Source organism: Brassica napus, chromosome A1 (assembly GCF_020379485.1).
Source record: "Brassica napus cultivar Da-Ae chromosome A1, Da-Ae, whole genome shotgun sequence".
In the NCBI taxonomy this organism is placed as follows: Eukaryota; Viridiplantae; Streptophyta; class Magnoliopsida; order Brassicales; family Brassicaceae; genus Brassica; species Brassica napus.
Genome location: NC_063434.1, coordinates 404,016 through 422,677, shown reverse-complemented (window position 1 = coordinate 422,677; position 18,662 = coordinate 404,016). Strand labels below are relative to the sequence as shown.

The window sequence follows — 18,662 nt, the reverse complement described above, 5'->3', positions numbered from 1 at the left end:
ATATAGAGCATTTATCAAAAACTCAATATATTTGTAGTGTTTAACACATATATTTTTAGAAAAAAAAAATATGAAAATATTTTTTTAATGCATAGTTGCATCTTGAACTAACATACAATGATGTCCAAAGAGGTTTGAAACCTTTGTTATATCTATTTCTCTAGAGAATAATGAATTTATAGTGGTTAGCCCACTAATTTAATGAGTGTCTGAACTTTTACTATGTTAATTGATAAAAAATTTAGAATGTTACCCATCTATCATGAAAGAGAGTTTAATATTAATTAATAAAAATGTAGAATGTGGTTAGAAACTTAAAAAAAAAATACGGAAGAGTGTAGGCTTTAGAAAATAGAGCATTTAACGAAAAACTCAATATTTTCGTAGGGATTTACACATAGATTTTGAGAAAAAATAAAAATATGAAAATATTATTTTAATGCATAGTTTCATCCTGCAATATCATATAATGATGGTCAAAGAAGTTTGAAACTTTTGTTGTCTCCGTTTCATAGCAATATTATAGTGGTTAGTCCACTAATTTATTATGTGTATGAAGTTTTACTAAATTAATTGATAAAAAAATTAGAACGGTACCCATGTACCATGAAAGAGAGTTTAACATAACTAATAAAAATTTAGAATGTGATTAGAAATTTTAAAACAATAGTGAAGAGTATATGCTTTAGAATATAAAACATTTACCGAAAAACTCAATATTTTCGTAAGGGTTGCAAATAGATTTTGAGAAATATTCAAAAATACAAAAATATTGTTTTAATACATAGTTTTATCCTGCACTAACATATGATGATGATCAAAGATGTTTGAAACCTCTCTTGAATTCTTTTCTCAATAGAATAGTGATTTTATAGTGATTATTCCACTGATTTAGTGAGTGCATGAAGTTATTATAAATTAATTGATAAAAAAATTAGAACGTTGCTCATGTACCATAAAAGATAGTTTAACATATATTAATTCAAATGTTGAATGTGTTTAGAAATTTTTAAACAACAGTGAAGATGACATTCTTCAGAACATAGAGCATTTCTCGAAAAACTCAATATTTTCGAAAGGGTTAACATATAGATTTTGAGAAAAATTCAAAAAATATGAAAATATTGTTTTAATGCGTAGTTTCATCCTGTACTATTATATTATGATGGTCAAAAAGATTTGTGATTTTTGTTGTCTCTGTTTCTCTAAAGAATAGCGATTTTATAGTGATTATTCCACTGATTTAGTGAGTGCATGAAGGTTTTATAAATTAATTGATAAAAAAATTAGAATGTTGCTCATGTACCATGAAAGGTAGTTTGACATACATTAATACAAATGTAGAATGTGTTTAGAAATTTTAAAACAACAGTGAAGAGGATAAACTTCAGAATATAAAGCATTTCTCGAAAACTCAATATTTTCAAAGGGGTTAACACATAGATTTTGAAAAAAATATAAAAAATAAAAAATATTGTTTTAATGCATATGCCTCATGTACTATTATATGATGATGGTCAAAGAGGTTTGTGACCTTTGTTGTCTCCGTTTCTCCAGAAAACATCAATTTTATATTGGTTAGTCTACCAATTTAGTGAGTGTATGAAATTTTACTAAATTAATTGATAAAGAATCAGAATGTTACCCATGTATCATGAAAGAGAGTTTAACCTAAATTAATATAAATTTAGAATGTGGTTAGAATTTTTAAAACGACACTGAAGAGTATAGCCTTCAAAATATAAAGCATTTACCTAAAACTCAATAAATTCGTAGGATCTAACACATAGATTTTTAGAAAAAAATAAAAAGTATAAAAATATTGTTTTAATGCATAGTTGCATCCTGAACTAACATACAATGATGTCCAAAGAGGTTTGGAACCTTTGTTATCTCCATTTCTCTATAGAATAATGATTTTATAGTGTTTAGTCTACTGATTTAATGAGTGTATGAAGTTTTCCTAAATTAATTGATAAAAAAATAGAATGTTACCTATCTATCATGAAAGAGAGTTTAAGATTCATTAATAAAAATATAGGACGTGGTTAGAAACTTAAAAAAAATACTGAAGAGTGTAGGCTTCAGAATATTGAGTATTTAACGAAAAACTTAATATTTTCGTAGGGGTACACATAGATTTTGAGAAAAATTAAAAAGTATGATAATATTGTTTCAATGCATAGTTGCATCCTGAAATATAATATAATGATGGTCAAAGAAATTTGAAACATTTGTTGTCTATGTTTCATAGCGATTTTATAGTGGTTAGTCCACTAATTTATTGAGTGTATGAAGTTTTACAAAATTTATTGATAAAAAAATTAGAACGGTACTCATGTACCATGAAAGAGAGTTTAACATAATTAATACAAATTTAGAATGTGATTAAAAATTTTTAAACAACACTGAAGAGTATATGCTTCAGAATATATATCATTTACCAAAAAACTCAATATTTTCGTAGGGGTTATACATAGATTTTGAGAAAATTTGAAAAATATGAATTGTTTTAATGCATAATTGCATCTTTCAATAACATACGATGATGGTCAAAGTTGTTTGATACCTCTCTTGTCTCGGTTTCATAGATATTTTATAGTGGTAAGTCCACTAATTTAATGAATGTGTGAAGTTTTAATAAATTTAATGATAAAAAATTAGAATGCTGCTCATGTACCATGAAAGATAGTTTAACATACATTAAGATAAATTTAGAATGTGTTTAGAAATTTTAAAACAACATTGAAAAGTATAGGCTTCAGAATATAGAGCATTTATCGAAAAACTCATTATTTTCGTAGGGGGTTTACATATAGATTTTGAGAAATATTCTTAAAATATGAAAATATTGTTTTAATGCATAGTTGCATCGTGCACTAACATATGATGATGGTCAAAGATGTTTGAAACCTCTCTTGTCTCCGTTTCTCAAGAGAATAGTGATTTTATAGTTGTTATTCCATTGATTTAGTGAGTGCATGAAGTTTTTATAAATGAATTGATAAAAAAATTAGAATGTTGCTCATGTACCATGATAGAGAGTTTAACATACATTAATACAAATGTAGAATATGTTTAGAAATTTTAAAACAACAGTGAAGAGGATATACTTCAGAATATAGAGCATTTCTCGAAAAAACTCAATATTTTCGTAGGGATTAACACAAAGATTTAAAAAAAAAATTTAAAATATAAAAATATTGTTTTAATGCATAGTTGCATTATGTACTATTATATGATGATGGCCAAAGAGGTTTAACATAATTAATACAAATGTACTCTGTTTCTCTAGAGTATAACAATTTTATAGTGGTTAGTTCACTGATTTAGGGAGTTTTACTAAATTAATTGATAAAAAATTAGAACGATGTCCATGAATTATGAAAGGGAATTTAACATACATTAATAGAAATTTAATGTGATTAAAATTTTTGAAACAGCTCCAAGGAGTATAGGCTTCAGTATATAGATCATTTGACGAAAAACTCTATATTTTCGTGAGGGTTTAACATATAGATTTTAAGAAAAATTCAAAAATATGACAATATTAATTTAATGCATAGTTGCATTCTGCACTAACTTACGATGATGGTCAAAGAGGTTTGGAACATTTGTTATCTTCGTTTCTCTGGAGAATAACAATTTTATAGTTGTTAGTCCACTGATTTAGTGAGTATATAAAATTTTATTAATTTAATAGATAAAAAAATTAGAACGATATCCACGTACCAGATAAGAAAGTTTAACATATATTAATATAAATGTAGAATGTAGTTAGAAATTTTAAAACAACACGAAAGATGATTCTTATTTTCTGACCAAACTCTGCGTCCATCCAAATCTACACAAACCATTATTCTATATATCAATATATGTAATTTGCAAAGAAATCAGGAGAAAACAAATAAATAGCAATGGTCACGTACATGTTTATTCACCTTTGTTTTTTATCTAATGTTGCAACTGCTCAATGAAAATTTGAAAAGTATCAAATAGTATTATTTTAGTTTTTTTTTCTAACAAATAGTATTATTCTAGTTATAGGATGACATCTAATTACCTATTCTTGAATCTGGTCCAAGCTAACTGACCTAATTATGACATCATGTAATAGATTAGCAGATAATAAATTGAACAGCCCATATGCTTTTAATCACTGTTTCCCTAACCTCATAATATTTTTTTCATATTAATGTTGTAAATATATTGCAAAGAACAATGGGAGCAAAAAAATTGCAGTTTACATATTTAAAAATCTTATTAGATGACTGTTTACTTTTATAACTTTTACTTTCATGTATACATACCCACAAATAACAAAGAAAGGTAAATAGCAAGATATAGAAGCTTTGTTCTACAAAAAAATGAATATTGAAGATAAGTTGAATACCATCGTGATCGAAACCAGGAAATCTACAATCAAACTAAATTTGACTATCACCAAAATGTATAATTTAATAGAAACCAAACCTTAGATACATGTATATAATATATAGAGTAGACAATAGTGGATGGTGGTGGTGGAACCACTTAATACGATTTCACCTTCCCTATATATCTCCCACAGAAAAACAAAATACAATGATTAAAAAATCGTGTCAAACCAAATGTCTTTTTTTTTTCAAGTGTCAAACCAAATGTCCTAACTCGAGTATCTATTCTCATCGGAATCACTTCTTACGTTTTCTCTCACTAAATTCATACCTAAAGAGTTTTGTAATTTTTGTTTGGCCAGAAGAAGATGGAGTCTGGTAATAGTAGTAGCATGCAATCTTCAAGCGGAGGAGGAGGAGGAGGAGAAGAATACGATTCTCGCGCCGGTGATCAATCCATCTCAGCCTTCTTCGACCACCACAACCACCACGTGGTATCTTTACCTCGGCCACAACAAAACCACATCAACCCCCTTCACTTCGACCACAACAACTCTCTATTACAACAAAATTACTTCAATAGTAACAGCAACGGTACCTTCTTGCCCGTAAACCAACAATCCGACCCGGTTACTCAACCTGAACTCCGAACCTTCACCACCACGTCATCAGTTCCTCCTAACAACGTAGGAGTAACCAAGAAAACCAAGAAAAGATCTCGAGCATCAAGGCGAGCACCAACGACGGTTCTAAAGACGGATACTTCGAATTTCCGAGCGATGGTTCAAGAGTTCACAGGGATCCCATCTCCGCCGCTATTCAACAACAACTCCGTCGTGAACACCACGCGCCTCAAGACATTCCTCGGCTTGTCTTCTTCATCGCCAAACTCTTACTACAACAGCAGCAACAACAACATCTTGTTACAACCTTTCGCTCAAAAACTCCTCCCAACGTCTCCTCTCCTCTCCGGATCACAGATTCAGCAATATCAAAACCCTAACAACAGCTTTGAGGATATGAATCTACAGTCTCTTCTTCAAACTCAGATTTCAAACCCTAGAAGCAATATTCAGTTTGGTCTTGGTATGTTGCAGAGTCAATCTATTACTCCTCAGACGACGACCACAGTGGCTAACGGGAACAAAACCACTGGTGAAAATGGTGGTTACGGTGTTTCTGATCATGATCATAATAATGACAATACTTGGTTATGTTCATCTTCCGACCAAAGAACATAGAAGTGTTTATAACTTTATATATACACATTGTCCGAATTCCGGAATATCCAAGCTAATCTCTTGGCATATGCTTATTCATTTCAACAAATTAAAGATAGCATGTGTAGGATAATTAAGTTACTAGTTTATGATTCTATATATGTTCGTATGATTAAACACTTTTTGAATAATTATTTTTAATTTTAGGGTTCTTTCAAAATTAGTTAATCCATGCTTCTTATTTTGTTTTATCTTAGTTTTCCATAGTACCTCTTGGTAAGTATTTGTTTGTAGTTGGATTACATTTAAATCACACTTTCTTTATATATTCTTATTTAATTCTTATAATAGAGTGAATGATGGCGAAATTTATGGAATTTTCTACGGCCGCTGGATTATGGAATATATAATTATATAGTAGTATAGCTTTTTTATAGTCGTGGTGGTGATTTGAAATTTGATAAATACTGTTCTCCCATGTGCTTAGTTTTTCTTTGGTGTCTTCTTTCGCATCATTAACATTTATTAAGAGTCAAGTTCCCATTATGATATGTAATTCCGTTTGATATTTTATTTCAACAGAATTTACCATCTCATTCTTACCAGTTACCTACCGGTAGATTTGAAATTTGATAAATTCCAAGTAGAATAAATTGAATGCAAAAGGGAATGTACAGTATATGCTGACAACCAAATATAAAGTGATAAAGTTCTTACTTATTTTTTCTTCCATCTCTCTAATTAAATTTTTTTCATTAAAGAAACCAAGATTATTCAGCTTTATAACTTTCAACTCTCTAATCTTTAGTAACACTTCAGAGATATGTTACTTTTTGTTAGGTGATTTTTCAACGATGTCATTAGCTACTGTATATAACTCTTTACAAAAACTAACAAACTCTTCTTTTTCACCATAAAAGTTGATGGTCGTAAAACAAATCATGAGATTTTATGAGAATATCTTTTGCTTGTTCATGTGTACAAAAGTTCAAACGATTTTTATTTTCTGTCCATGGACCAGTTACACTAATAAGTTATCAATGTGCGGGACATAACCTACATACATCACTTACATTATAGTACATAGAAACTGACCACAATCTGTGTATCTCTATCTAAAAGGAATATATGATGATGATGATTATTATTATGGTGGTGGTTACGGTGGACCATGATACTCAGCTATTGTCGCACTAATAGATTTTCTACATCTTCATATGAACGGATCATGCCAATATTCGATGTCATATTTCATTGATAAGCCACTGGAGATATGGGCATCATGTTACTATCCAGCTGATTGGATTCAGGTTCTCTATATTTTGTGGGCCGATTGGCCCCTAATGTTAAAGAGTTGGTTCAAAGGGAAATGAATACTACATTAACATCAAACGGGATGGCAATCTAATATAACTGTTACGAATCCCTATCGCAAAATAAGATGAAATCTAGGATTATATATAAGAGATATAGCTTAAGTTGGTTTTGAATTACAAGTTTGTAAAACTAAGTGAAAATGTAAAATACACTTATTTTTTGTATAGTATATATTATTATAGTTTGACAATATGAAATTTTTTATAGGAATACATATGGTATAGACTTTAGCAATGTTACATCTTGGATGAAAATCTCGGTGGCTTAATTCTCTGAATGCAGATGAGGCAGCTGGGAGTTGTTAGTGAATGGTAATGGATTAGGTTCTATTTTTTTGACACTTTGTTTTAGCTTCAAATATTTTCAGCTTTCGATAATGTATCTTCCTTCTAATGGTCCATTTGGTCTTAAATATAATTATGTCAAAGGATATGACTAAACACCCAACAATAGAAAATGATAACGTAATTTAATTGGTTTATGGGTCTAATCACTCAATAGTTTTAACTATAGACAATGTCCAATAATTCGCTAAAATTTTGGGTTAATCAAAATAACAAAAATATATTCATAGTATTACTATTACATGGCAGGTGGGTCCTACAATCATATCCACTTTGTATTTTTTTGCCAGTTGCATTCTCAGAAGATTAAAGACCAAACGCTTCCTCTTCCCACAGATAAGGAAGAAGAGAACGAAGAAAGCTCGGATCCAACAATGGCGATTTCTACTTTAACACTCACATCATCTCACTACACAAGTTCCTTCAGACCCACCATCTGTTCTTCTTCTTCTTCGTCGTCATCGTCATTCTCATGTCTCTGTTCTTCTTCTTCTTCCACCGATGGCCAGCAGAAACAGAGGAGCTTAACCGGCGCGAAGAAGAACGTTTTCGGAGTGGGTTTAGGCCTTTTAGCTGCCACGATTCTCTCTATAACGCCTCTGGACGCAGACGCCACGAGGATTGAGTACTACGCCACTGTTGGAGACCCTCTCTGCGAATACAGCTACGCAAAATCAGGGCTTGGATTCTGCGATATCGCAGTTGGGTTCGGTGATAAAGCCCCACGTGGCGTACTCGTCAATGTAATAAATCTATCTCTCTTTTAACGGTTCAGCACTTACCATGTTTTACGACAATTTGATTAATTATTTATTTTTATTTTTTTGGTAAAATTTTGATTAATCAATTTTTTTTTGATTAATCAAATTAATTTTGATTGATTAATCAAATTAATCAAAATTGTAATAATTATTTTGTGTTGCATACGTAAGCATTTGCAAAACGTTTTGGTTCAGAGTTTGAGAATTTGGTGTTTGGGCAGGTCCATTACACGGCTAGGTTTGCAGATGGAACGTTGTTTGACAGTACATATAAGCGTGCAAGACCACTTACTATGCGGATTGGTGTGGGCAAGGCAATAACCTAACCCAATGATTATCTTAGTTTGATTATAAAAAAAAAAAAATCTTAGTTAGATTGCATTCTCTTCAAAGTTTAGCTAGTGGAGTTCTAAGCTGGATTTAATTATTTTAATTTGATGTACTGAGAAATAAAATGATGTTAGTTTCTTGGTGCTTAACTGCTTACTCTTTGTGATTATTAGGTTATAAGGGGTCTAGACCAAGGGATTCTTGGAGGCGAAGGAGTACCTCCTATGCGAGTAGGCAAGTAGTATTCTAATTTTCGTACGTTCGGAGTATGTGTCTTTTATTAGGCTGAAACCAATGTTTTATTTACAGGGGGAAAGCGCAAACTTCAGATTCCACCTAAGTTAGCTTATGGACCAGAGCCTGCAGGATGCTTTTCCGGTACTTCCCAAACCATTCTTTGTATATGTGTTTCTGCTCTATGCTCCTAGCAATGATTTATATAATTGGGACTGTCGTATTGGTTAATGCAGGTGACTGTAACATACCTGGCAATGCAACTTTGCTATATGATATCAATTTTGTTGAGATCTACCCTGGAAGTAACACAAGATGAAGCCTGCCAACTCCAGTTTCGTTCTGTAAAGGAAGAAATAGCTATGTATATGATGTATATCGCCAGATTCTCTAGCTCTTATCATATGTAAACATTGACATTTTTCCACTATAACCCAATGAGTAGTTTGCTCTTGAAGAATAAGACATAACTCATATACGTAATTATGGTTGAGTTATGACCTCGGTAAATCATGTAAGGTGGAGAAGCGCGTGTTAGGTTAGATTCAGTCTAGGTCATTTGATGTAGCCTGTGTCACAAAGATGTACAGAGTCTAGAATAAAGTTGCGATGTGATTGTTCATTCGGCGTCATGTCTCTGTTTTTGGTCCCCCCCCCCCCCCCCCCCCCCCCCCCCCACAACAACTTATGAATCTCGAGGTAAAACAAATGTGTAAAACTTTGGTTCTTGGTATGAACAACAGAAGGAGCTGATCCTGGGTTCCATTTACAGAGCAATGGAGATGTTTTTAAAAGCTGGTGTTACTTTGTATACATCTGAGGATCAAGAATCATATGGGTATGTATAGAAACATTTTATAAGCAGTTTATGTTGTGTAGTGAAATATTTGTTTTCTTCTTTCTCTCAGAGTTAGCTTTATTTGTTACTACCCACTTTTTGGATTTTTTTCTTTTCATAGTTGGTGAAAAGAAAAGAGTTGGACTTTTGAGTTCTCAAAAAACTAGCTAAAAGAGCATGAACAACACCTAAAGCAAAAAGCTCAAACTTAAATTAATGGTAAGCAAGTGACCAGAAAAAAAAAAGTAACCCATGATCGGATGATGTGAGAGATGTTTTGGTAAAAGTAAAAAATCTTGAAATTAATTCCATAATGAATAGTTCTTTCTGTAATGTGCCAATGATCACTTATAACATCCAATTGATTAGGTTATATGCATTTACTAAAATTAATTAACATTCTTGTAACACAAACAGAAAGCACATGCAAAAGAAGACAAAATCCTGAACCAAAAAAAAACACCAAAATCTATATAATCCATGTTTATACATATAAATATAAACCCCTTTTTATTAGTGGTTTTATAATTACATAATAGAGCAAGCATTGGGATTATCATCACTAAACATAGAAGTGTAAGAAGGGTCATCGTTGTAGACGGCCATCGTCCCGGTGGTGACGTATGGGTCCATTTTTCTAACGTAACCAGGTGGCGCCTTCTTGTCGTAAGCCTGAGCTATGTACGGCTGAGCCACCAAGTTGTACGGTACGTAAGGCCATATCTCAGCCTTCTTCCCCGTCGATTTCGCCTTCTTCAGCACCTTGCTCGCTTCCGCGTAACCACTCACCGTCACCTTTTGCTGCTTCTTGTTTATCTCCACCGATTTAACTCCTGAGAAGACATATTAAAATATTTGAATATGTTAACAAACGGAATTATAGATGTAGCTCTGTGCATTCACGTACATGTATATGTTTTAGATAGTGTTTGAACAAAACGAGTTAAGTATGAGAGGTAAAACGGGACGTGAGCGAAATTAAAAAAACCAAAGTAGCTCAACTGACAACACTTCTTTTTTTCCTTTTCGAAAACACTATTTCACATGGGATAGAACGAGAATTTTGATAACTAAATGTTAATTTAGATTATAAAAGTAGTTAGTTTACCTTTTAGAGAAGATAGAGAGTTTTTGACCTTGAGGACACAACCATCACAATCCATTCTAACTTTGAGCTCTACTGTCTGAAACTGCTTCTTCTTCTTCCTCTTGCCATAGCTATGACTTCCTCCACTTCCTATTAGCTCAGATATATACTCTAATGTTCCTCCAACTCCCATCTTCTTGTTCTGATTTTTGGCTTTTTTTTTTATGTTTGCAAGAAAACTACGAATGGGTTATTCTCTTCCTCTGTGTCTCTCAAATATGTGTTGTGTTTGTATGGATATTTGTTTTGGTTTCGATTTGCAATGAGTTGCTAGCTAGGTTGTCTCGACTTATATAGGGCCTCTGATATTTTAATAAAATAATCTACTTTTGAGTACATTATTGTATTTGGTACGAAAGAAAGAGTATCTTGTTGTGTTTAAAATTGACACAACATCAATTAAAATTTGGCCCGTTTTATAAAAATATAGAAAATGTTACTTTAAGAACTTAGGCTGTAAGCAATATATATGCCAAAGACCTTGTTGTTAAGGTAAAGATAGTAGTTGATGAGAAAAGTTTGGAACCAAGGGTTGCGCTCTGATATGATAATTTTTGATCAACCAAACCGGTAAATATCTGAGTTGAACGAAATAAATGGCTTTAAATAAAACCTGTTTGTAACATTCTTGAAAAATATATATACGAAGGTAGAATTGTAGGGAATTCATGTGAATATAGCTGCAATAATGGAATAATAGCACGACTTTTAAAATGTTTTTTTGTAAGTTTTGTTATTCATAGGAAGGCAGGAAGAAGGTGAGAGCCATGCATCATCTATTAACGAATTTAAAGTAATTTATCTAAACAATAATAGTCGGTTCACTATTAAATTAAAATGGGATCAATGATAAAATTAAAATTTAGTAAAATTAAAGGTGATAAAACATCGTGGCCTACTTCGAGACAGCTTCACACGTACGAGGGGGAGATCTTGAGCGTTGATATGTTGAGGTGACTTATATCTGACGGCGCTGATTTAAATCCGCGTGTTAGGTTGTCTCCTGATTGGATGAGTTGTGCCACCTAACTCCTCAACTTAGCTGTTTCATATTTAAGGTTTGCTGGTTATTAGTTTTTCTTTTGCTGGTGTATTAATACATTTAGATCACAATTCAATAATAGATACAATATAATTACACATCCAGCAATTATCCGTTCATGATGCTGAGGGAATATTTCAGCTTCTCAAATTCAATTTTTGTATATCAAATATCGTCGAAGGAGCTGACATTCTCCGTAAATACAAATAAGTACATTCGTACTTTTCTCAGTAAAATAGAACTCATAGAATGGTCATATTTTATGGAAGTAACTACACACCAAAAATTAGCGGTATGTTAGCTGACAAAATTGTATAATGTTTTGAAGTTGTCGAGCAAACCTACAGCAGTCGGTACGTTTAATAGTTAGATACCATAATCTAATCACACCTCTAACTATAAGGAACCGGCGAGAAGAAGTTTCCTGCAACAGATCCAAATTTTATTTAAATCCATGTCAAATAATAATATGGTTTTGTTGCTAACAACCAGAGTCCAAACCTGACCATAAAAAAAGTGCAGAACTTTATAATGCGGACAGGACAAGGTTTGAATTATATATGTCCCATAAATGGATAAAAAAAGATACATGCATGACCTTTGTGGTCGTTTGGTTTAGTGTGTTATCTTTCTTAGATTCTTAATTTGGTATTTAGGAACACAACAATAATGCAAAAGGGTACTGACCGAAAGTGAATGCCGTGTCTAACATTAAAATTCATCAACAATCTTTTAACCTGTGAACTTAAGCTATATTTCTTCACCAAATATATGAAAATTCAAATAATAAATTGAAAATGGGAGGATTTGAATTGTTTATAGAAATACGGGCGATTCTAACAAAATTTAAGCGCATTCAGCTGCTTCTGTTAAATTCTAACTCAGATAAGGACAACTGTGATTTTAAACACCAAACCAGTGATGAGTCCTAAAAGAAACAGTGTATGTTTCATAGTGCAGTTATTATAAACAGAAGAATTGAGAATCGTAACAACCAATGATTCTTCCTCTGGCCAAAATCAATGAACTTGAGGACTCTGGGCCAGATGATCAAGTGAGGCTAGCACAAGTTGCATAAGATTGGAGAAGAGTTACAGCTTGTTCTGTGATGGCTCTGTTTCTTGCACGTCTCACCCAAGCATTCACTATTTCCTCTGCTTTACTTCCTTTAACACCTTGAGCCACGATGCTATATCTGCTAGTGAATGTGCTAAGATTCCTCCGCCACCAGGTGGAATGAGACTGAAGTGTCTAAGTGCTCCTCTCAAGGTATTAAACTGAAGATACAAGAATAAGAGATTATTAGTTCAACTCTCTTAACTCTTTTTTGACATCTGTGAAATAAGCCCACCTTCTGGTTCAGCTGCTGTACTGTATCTGTTCCAGTGGATAGTGCTTCCTCTGGAAGAGATGATAACACCAAGTCTAACATTGAGTCCTGATGAATTCCTTCAAGATAAGTCTGAAGCATATCTATCTCATTTTGGATTGGCAACCCTTTGGAGAGTGTATCTTCCAGCGCAAGTGCACCCTACAATAACCCAAACTTCCTTTGAATCATATATATCAACAGAAAAATAGAGTTACATGACATTACCAACATGATGAACCCACAACAAAATCAGACCATTCGTTTCTTACCAATGCAAGCTTGTGAATTGAATGACTTTGGCGAGCCTCTTCAGAGCGCGCATAGAATGCCATACACAACGCCTTTATCTACGGAAATTAGAAGAAAAGAAAGAGATAGGTAACAAAAATTCTTGTAAGTTGTAAAGTTATAATGTATGCTTGATGAGTTCATTAGAACCTCAATAGAATCCTTCCTTGGATAATGTGTTTCAAGATTTCCATTGTCTTGATGAATTTTTTTAAACTTACATCTAGATCCCTAAACCTTCTTCCTAGTTATAATTTCAAACAGTCTCGGCAGTATTATATACCATTAGAAAGTAGGAAATGAAGTAGAGTGTTTCGTCTTTACTTACCATTAAGATCTGCCTCTGCCATTTTTTTTCAATTTGCGCTACCTTCTCTTTTGCAATTGCCGAAATCAACTCAGCTTTTGCCATTTCTTCAGCTTCACTCAAAGCTAACTTTGCTTCAGTTTCCTGCAGTAAATACAAATCGCCATAAAACTATATTCTCAGCAGCTCCCTGCAATGACCAGACCTTTTGTTCAATTTCTGTTTTGAGCTTATCTTCCATTCTCTCTTGGATTGCCTTGATCGCAGCTGCTGCTTTTGTTTTTTTTCTTCTCTTTTTAGCTCCTGGATAAAGCAACAGGTGGTACTTAAATTATTTATGCTCAGGAACATGGGAACCGAGATTAGATGGACATATGTCCTTGAAGTGAGTTAAGCAAGGTTAGATGGACATATGTCCTCTATACGCATTAAACTCACGTGCTCTAAGATCTCTCAGCTCATTTTCCTACTTCTCCTGGAAGTCAGAGTGGCAGAGTCTGATATGCTACCAGAAAAGCACCAGCAATAGCAGCAGCAGCGCCCTCCGCCTCCTATAACCACTTTTGAAGAACCATCTGGAGGAGACACTTTGGAGGCATCTGGTTTCAGCACGGGAGGGACACCGTTTTTACCAGACGTAGATGCCTTTCTTTCTCAAAGGAAACCTCTGAAGCCTGGATACAACAATCAGAAATGCTAAAACTCTGCGTTGCGTTGCGTTGCTCCTCCTCGAACGTGTTACGACGGACGGAGAAGCAGCTTTTCCCAAACGGCGTCGTATGTTAAGATCTTAATAACCAAGGATAGTTTCGTCATTTTCACGAAATTTGTGATAAAATTTATCATACAACCCCCTCGAGCTTTTTTTTCTTTCCCATTTATCAAATCAACCACCCGACGAATAAGAACCCTAGAATCCATTCCATTCCTCTTTCAATTTTTCAATCGAACATTCAATTAAGGGATAGAAAGTTCCCAATGTACGCCTAGTTTGAGAATTACATTTCGTTATTTTCTCAGGTTTGTCATACTTTCTCTGCGTCTGCAATTTGAATTCCATTTCTTCTCATTTGCGTTTTTGCTGTTAAAATTTGTCATCTTTCCTGATGGGTTTTGATCATTATCCTTCTTCTTCTTCTACCACGCATTTAGGGCTTTTGCAATTTGCCCGGCCTTCGTTCGTTCAACAAGTTTCGACCCAATTCATTGTAAGTCATATCGAAAGTTTATCTCTTTGTTAAACAAGTTTGATTTTTTTTATCTGATTTGTTTTTGTCGGCTAATTCGGATTTAGAGAAAAGTATATCCCCCGTGCGATGCGATAGTGTCTCGAATTTTATATTTGAATTTTTGTTTTATTCATAGAGGAAGATGTCGTCATCACCTTTTCCAATCCTGGACAACCGCCCAATCGACAAGTGGAAGGTTACCGAGTTGAAGGAAGAGCTCAAACGACGGAGACTCACTACACAAGGCTTGAAGCTGGATTTGGTTAGGCGTCTCCATGATGCCCTTCGTGCTGAGCAACAAGAGTCTGAAACTGCTGCTCTTGCCGCTGCCAATCAGCTGCCTGATGTTACTTCTGTTCCTCTAGTTGGAGGAGCGGCATTCACCACTCCAGAACCAGTTGGGGTTAAGACAACAACCACTGAAGCATCAGCTGCCGTTGAGACAACACCACCCCCTGTGTTTTCTAAACCAGATAGTGTCCTTGATGATGTCAGAGACGTAGCTGCTCTTAATGCTCCAGTAGTTACCCAAGAGGCATCTAATGAGCAGATTATTGAGATGGAGAATAAGGAGACGTTTAGCGGGTTGGATTCTAAGGCCCAACCTACAGAGGTTTCTGCTACCCACAACCAGGTATCTGAGGTCATCCCCGTTACAGGGTTTGAGGTAAAATCTGATTGTATTTCTACCGATTGTGTGTCATCAAATAATGAAAAAATACAACTAAAGGGTAACGAAATTGCTGATAATGTCAAATTAGAACATAGTCTTAGTAAGTCCCAAGAGCCATCAACAGTCATTGGCAAATCGCATCCAAAGATATCTGCCGGGGGTGGAGATGATGCAGATATGACCAAAGGATATAATAATAATAGTGTCGATGCAGGCGACTATGAAAAGTTGAATTTAGATAGAAGTTCTGGTGATGAGTCTATGGATGATGAGCCTGAGACAAAGCAAAATGAATCGGTTACGTCTCATGAAGTGGTGGATAAGAGTGTGCAAAATGACTTGCTTCCTGACAAGGCTGATAATATGGATGGTGAGAAAGGAGAAGCCCCTGATAACAAAAGCCATCCACTGGTGGCTTCTGACAAAAGAAAGCTTCCTGTTAATGGTAAGGCTTTCTCCTTTTTTCCATTTTCCATTTTCTTTTGCGAATCACTTTGTTTCTTGTGTTTAATCTTCTGTGTCGGCTTGTGAAGCATATCTTTAATAGCTTTTGAAGCATCTTTTAACTTCTACCTCTCATTGTAGATCAAGAAGCTGTTGGACACAATGAGCCTGCAAAGAGGCAGCGCCGATGGAACTCTGAGAATATTAAAGTTCCTGAAGCACAAGCCGTGGAACCCACTACAACACCGAGGTCAGCTGGTCTGAAGCGTGACTTCTCCCGCTCTGTCTCTTCGGTTAGTGAGGATGGACACAAGGAACGCGTGGGTATGTAAATCATCACTCACCTCTGTATGTATTGTTTCCATCTCTTATTCATTGTGCTCAATATTTGTTGGCAGTTCCTCCATCTCCAAAGGAGCCTACCAATTTCCTCAGGATTGATCGTTTCCTTAGGCCGTTCACACTGAAAGCTGTTCAAGAGCTTTTGGGCAAAACTGGAAATGTCACTAGTTTCTGGATGGACACCATTAAGACCCACTGCTACGTATCAGTAAGACCCCTTCTTGGTTTTACAAAAATGTTGATTCCTGTTTTGTTCTTCTGATTTTTCAAGTGTCTATAGAATTTTCTCGTAACTGATAGTTGGTGTGATGTGAATGCAGTATGGTTCAGTTGAAGAAGCTGCAGCAACAAGAGAAGCAGTGTATAACCTCCAATGGCCACCTAATGGAGGCCGTCTTCTGACAGCTGAATTTGTTGGACCAGAGGAAGTGAAGGCCAAACTAGAAGCTCCTCCTCAGCCACAGACCCAGGCTCCTTCGCATCCACCTGCAACTGCTTTGCCACCACCACCGCCTTTGGCCAAAGCACCTCCAGTCAAAGAACGTCATGCCCTTCCTCCTCCTCCTCCTCTAGTCCCGGAGGAACAAGAGGCTCCCATAGTCACTCTGGATGATCTTTTCAAGAAGACAAAAGCAATCCCCAGGATATATTACTTGCCCTTGTCAGATGAGCAAGTTGCGGCTAAACTTGCAGCTAATAACAAGTGATCTTGTTGCTTCTTGGCGATTTCATGCCATTATGTTCGTTGCAGGCTCTTAGGAATTTAGCTTAGTTGCGGACAAAAGTTGAGAGGACTTGTTGAGTTTGGTTTGGTATTGCTAATGGTAGAACGCAGGAGAAGACTCCTTTATGTTTTTTTTACTATACTTTGGTACCTTTTGATGAACGAACAAAGTTGGTTGTGCTGGATGGACCTCTCTGCTCTGTATTCCTTCTTTTTTTCTTCTTTTTATGGAGCTTTGAACAATTGTTGGTTTAAAATAATTACTGACAGACCAATATTATCGCAAGTAAAATTATTATGTCACTAGATCATTTTGGTTTAGCGTAACTAAATCTTACATACAACAACCTTTAATACACGACAAGGGAACAACACCCAAGCAACTGACAGAGAATATCTTTCTTCCCACGTAAACTATAAACACGACCAAGATATGTTTTAGACTCATTCCACATACATACATACATGTTACATACACATACAAAGGACAAATTACATGTGTGAACCAGTCCAATAATTTCCTTCCTTACCTTAGGTTTTACTCTTACGATTTGATGATGCTTGTTGATTATAAGACGAGCGAGAAGGGAAGATTTTGCTAGAATTCCTACCGGTGGTGGTGAAAGAGGCCTCGACGGAGAGACTTTGATCCTTTTCTTCTCTCTCCTTTTCTTTCTTTGTAATCTTCTCCTTGAGCTGCTTCTGCATAAGATGTACGGGTGCGTAACTTGCTCCGATGGATGACATCTCTTGTTTACTGTTTATCAACGATGTAAATATATTGTAATAAAGAAGGCTATGTAGTTGAGAGTTTCCAAGTGATGTCGAGTCTGTTGAAGAGTGTCTTATTTATAGAGGTTTCTATGACTTCATTTACCCCTTAATTATATATTTTTTGTTTCTCTTTTAGCTTTTGTATTTTTTTTTTTGCTGTTGGGTCTATAGTTTTCATGATGTTGCATGTAACAATTTCATAAAGTGTATATCGAACTTACCTCCATTAGATCGATGGCCTGACTTCCAAATTTGGTTTGGCACCACAAGTTGATTTCCTATTTTATTTTAAAATTTTCTTCTCACCTCTTTCAATCCCAAAAACAGATGCATGTTCTTTTTAATAAAGAGAAAAGCTTTTGTTACAAAAAAAAGAGCTTTTTTTTGCTGGTAAATAAAGTAATACACTACAACAAAACAAAATTAATAAAATTGTAGATTATCTACAGAACGTAAAATACTGTGAAAAGTTAAATATATAACACAAGATCAAAAAAGCAATTTCAAAACTAGTTATGCGAAATCAGAATCAGTAGTAATCATATCTAGTGCTTGTATTGATTGAGGTTATTAGTGTTTGATTTACTCTACATAGATCATAATCATTAAGAGTTAACCGCTGCAAAATAAACAAAGAAAAAAACCTACGAGTCAATTATAACTTATTTTATTCGTGAGTGAGACTATGCATCAACTTTTTTTTGCAAATTATTATAGTCGCTTGATGTCTTAACCCATCGTGATTAAATGGTTTAATTTAAAGTTAAACTAAGGCAAGTGGATTCTCCCACAAATTAGCATATTCTACTTACTAACTACTAATCATTCATTCATTAAAAA

The 18,662-nt window shown here is 34.4% G+C and overlaps 5 protein-coding genes across 6 annotated transcripts; 3 read left to right on the top strand and 2 right to left on the bottom strand.

Annotated features, from left to right (window-relative positions):
- The first annotated feature begins 4,525 nt into the window (after positions 1–4,525).
- BNAA01G05730D lies at positions 4,526–5,920 on the top strand. Its single transcript, XM_013809648.3, has one exon. It carries the CDS (start codon positions 4,745–4,747, stop codon positions 5,615–5,617), a length of 873 nt encoding a protein of 290 aa, XP_013665102.1. The 5' UTR covers positions 4,526–4,744; the 3' UTR covers positions 5,618–5,920.
- Positions 5,921–7,441: 1,521 nt separating this feature from the next.
- LOC106363957 (photosynthetic NDH subunit of lumenal location 4, chloroplastic) lies at positions 7,442–9,125 on the top strand. Its single transcript, XM_013803918.3, has 5 exons — positions 7,442–8,060; positions 8,300–8,392; positions 8,582–8,642; positions 8,718–8,786; positions 8,879–9,125. The coding sequence occupies exons 1-5, from the start codon at positions 7,560–7,562 to the stop codon at positions 8,959–8,961; spliced, it is 807 nt and encodes a 268-aa protein (XP_013659372.2). The 5' UTR covers positions 7,442–7,559; the 3' UTR covers positions 8,962–9,125.
- An 800-nt stretch (positions 9,126–9,925) lies between these two features.
- Positions 9,926–10,902, bottom strand: LOC106369490 (heavy metal-associated isoprenylated plant protein 23). Its single transcript, XM_013809641.3, has 2 exons — positions 10,589–10,902; positions 9,926–10,313 (listed from the first exon to the last, which is right to left on the bottom strand). The coding sequence occupies exons 1-2, from the start codon at positions 10,758–10,760 to the stop codon at positions 10,009–10,011; spliced, it is 477 nt and encodes a 158-aa protein (XP_013665095.1). The 5' UTR covers positions 10,761–10,902; the 3' UTR covers positions 9,926–10,008.
- Positions 10,903–12,503: 1,601 nt separating this feature from the next.
- LOC111199852 lies at positions 12,504–14,331 on the bottom strand. 2 transcript variants are annotated; one of them, XM_048777679.1, is made up of 6 exons: positions 14,075–14,331; positions 13,842–13,939; positions 13,658–13,780; positions 13,311–13,388; positions 13,021–13,200; positions 12,504–12,946 (listed from the first exon to the last, which is right to left on the bottom strand). In XM_048777679.1, exons 2-6 carry the CDS (start codon positions 13,875–13,877, stop codon positions 12,815–12,817), a joined length of 549 nt encoding a protein of 182 aa, XP_048633636.1. In that variant the 5' UTR covers positions 13,878–13,939; positions 14,075–14,331; the 3' UTR covers positions 12,504–12,814. The 2 variants fall into 2 exon arrangements, with proteins under 2 accessions (XP_048633636.1, XP_048633639.1); XM_048777682.1 differs by lacking the exon at positions 13,311–13,388 and having other exon boundaries at positions 13,700–13,780; positions 14,075–14,330.
- A 166-nt stretch (positions 14,332–14,497) lies between these two features.
- On the top strand, positions 14,498–17,323 carry LOC106363140 (apoptotic chromatin condensation inducer in the nucleus). Its single transcript, XM_048777676.1, has 6 exons — positions 14,498–14,658; positions 14,790–14,844; positions 15,002–15,983; positions 16,124–16,306; positions 16,381–16,532; positions 16,645–17,323. The coding sequence occupies exons 3-6, from the start codon at positions 15,008–15,010 to the stop codon at positions 17,029–17,031; spliced, it is 1,698 nt and encodes a 565-aa protein (XP_048633633.1). The 5' UTR covers positions 14,498–14,658; positions 14,790–14,844; positions 15,002–15,007; the 3' UTR covers positions 17,032–17,323.
- Positions 17,324–18,662: the final 1,339 nt, after the last annotated feature.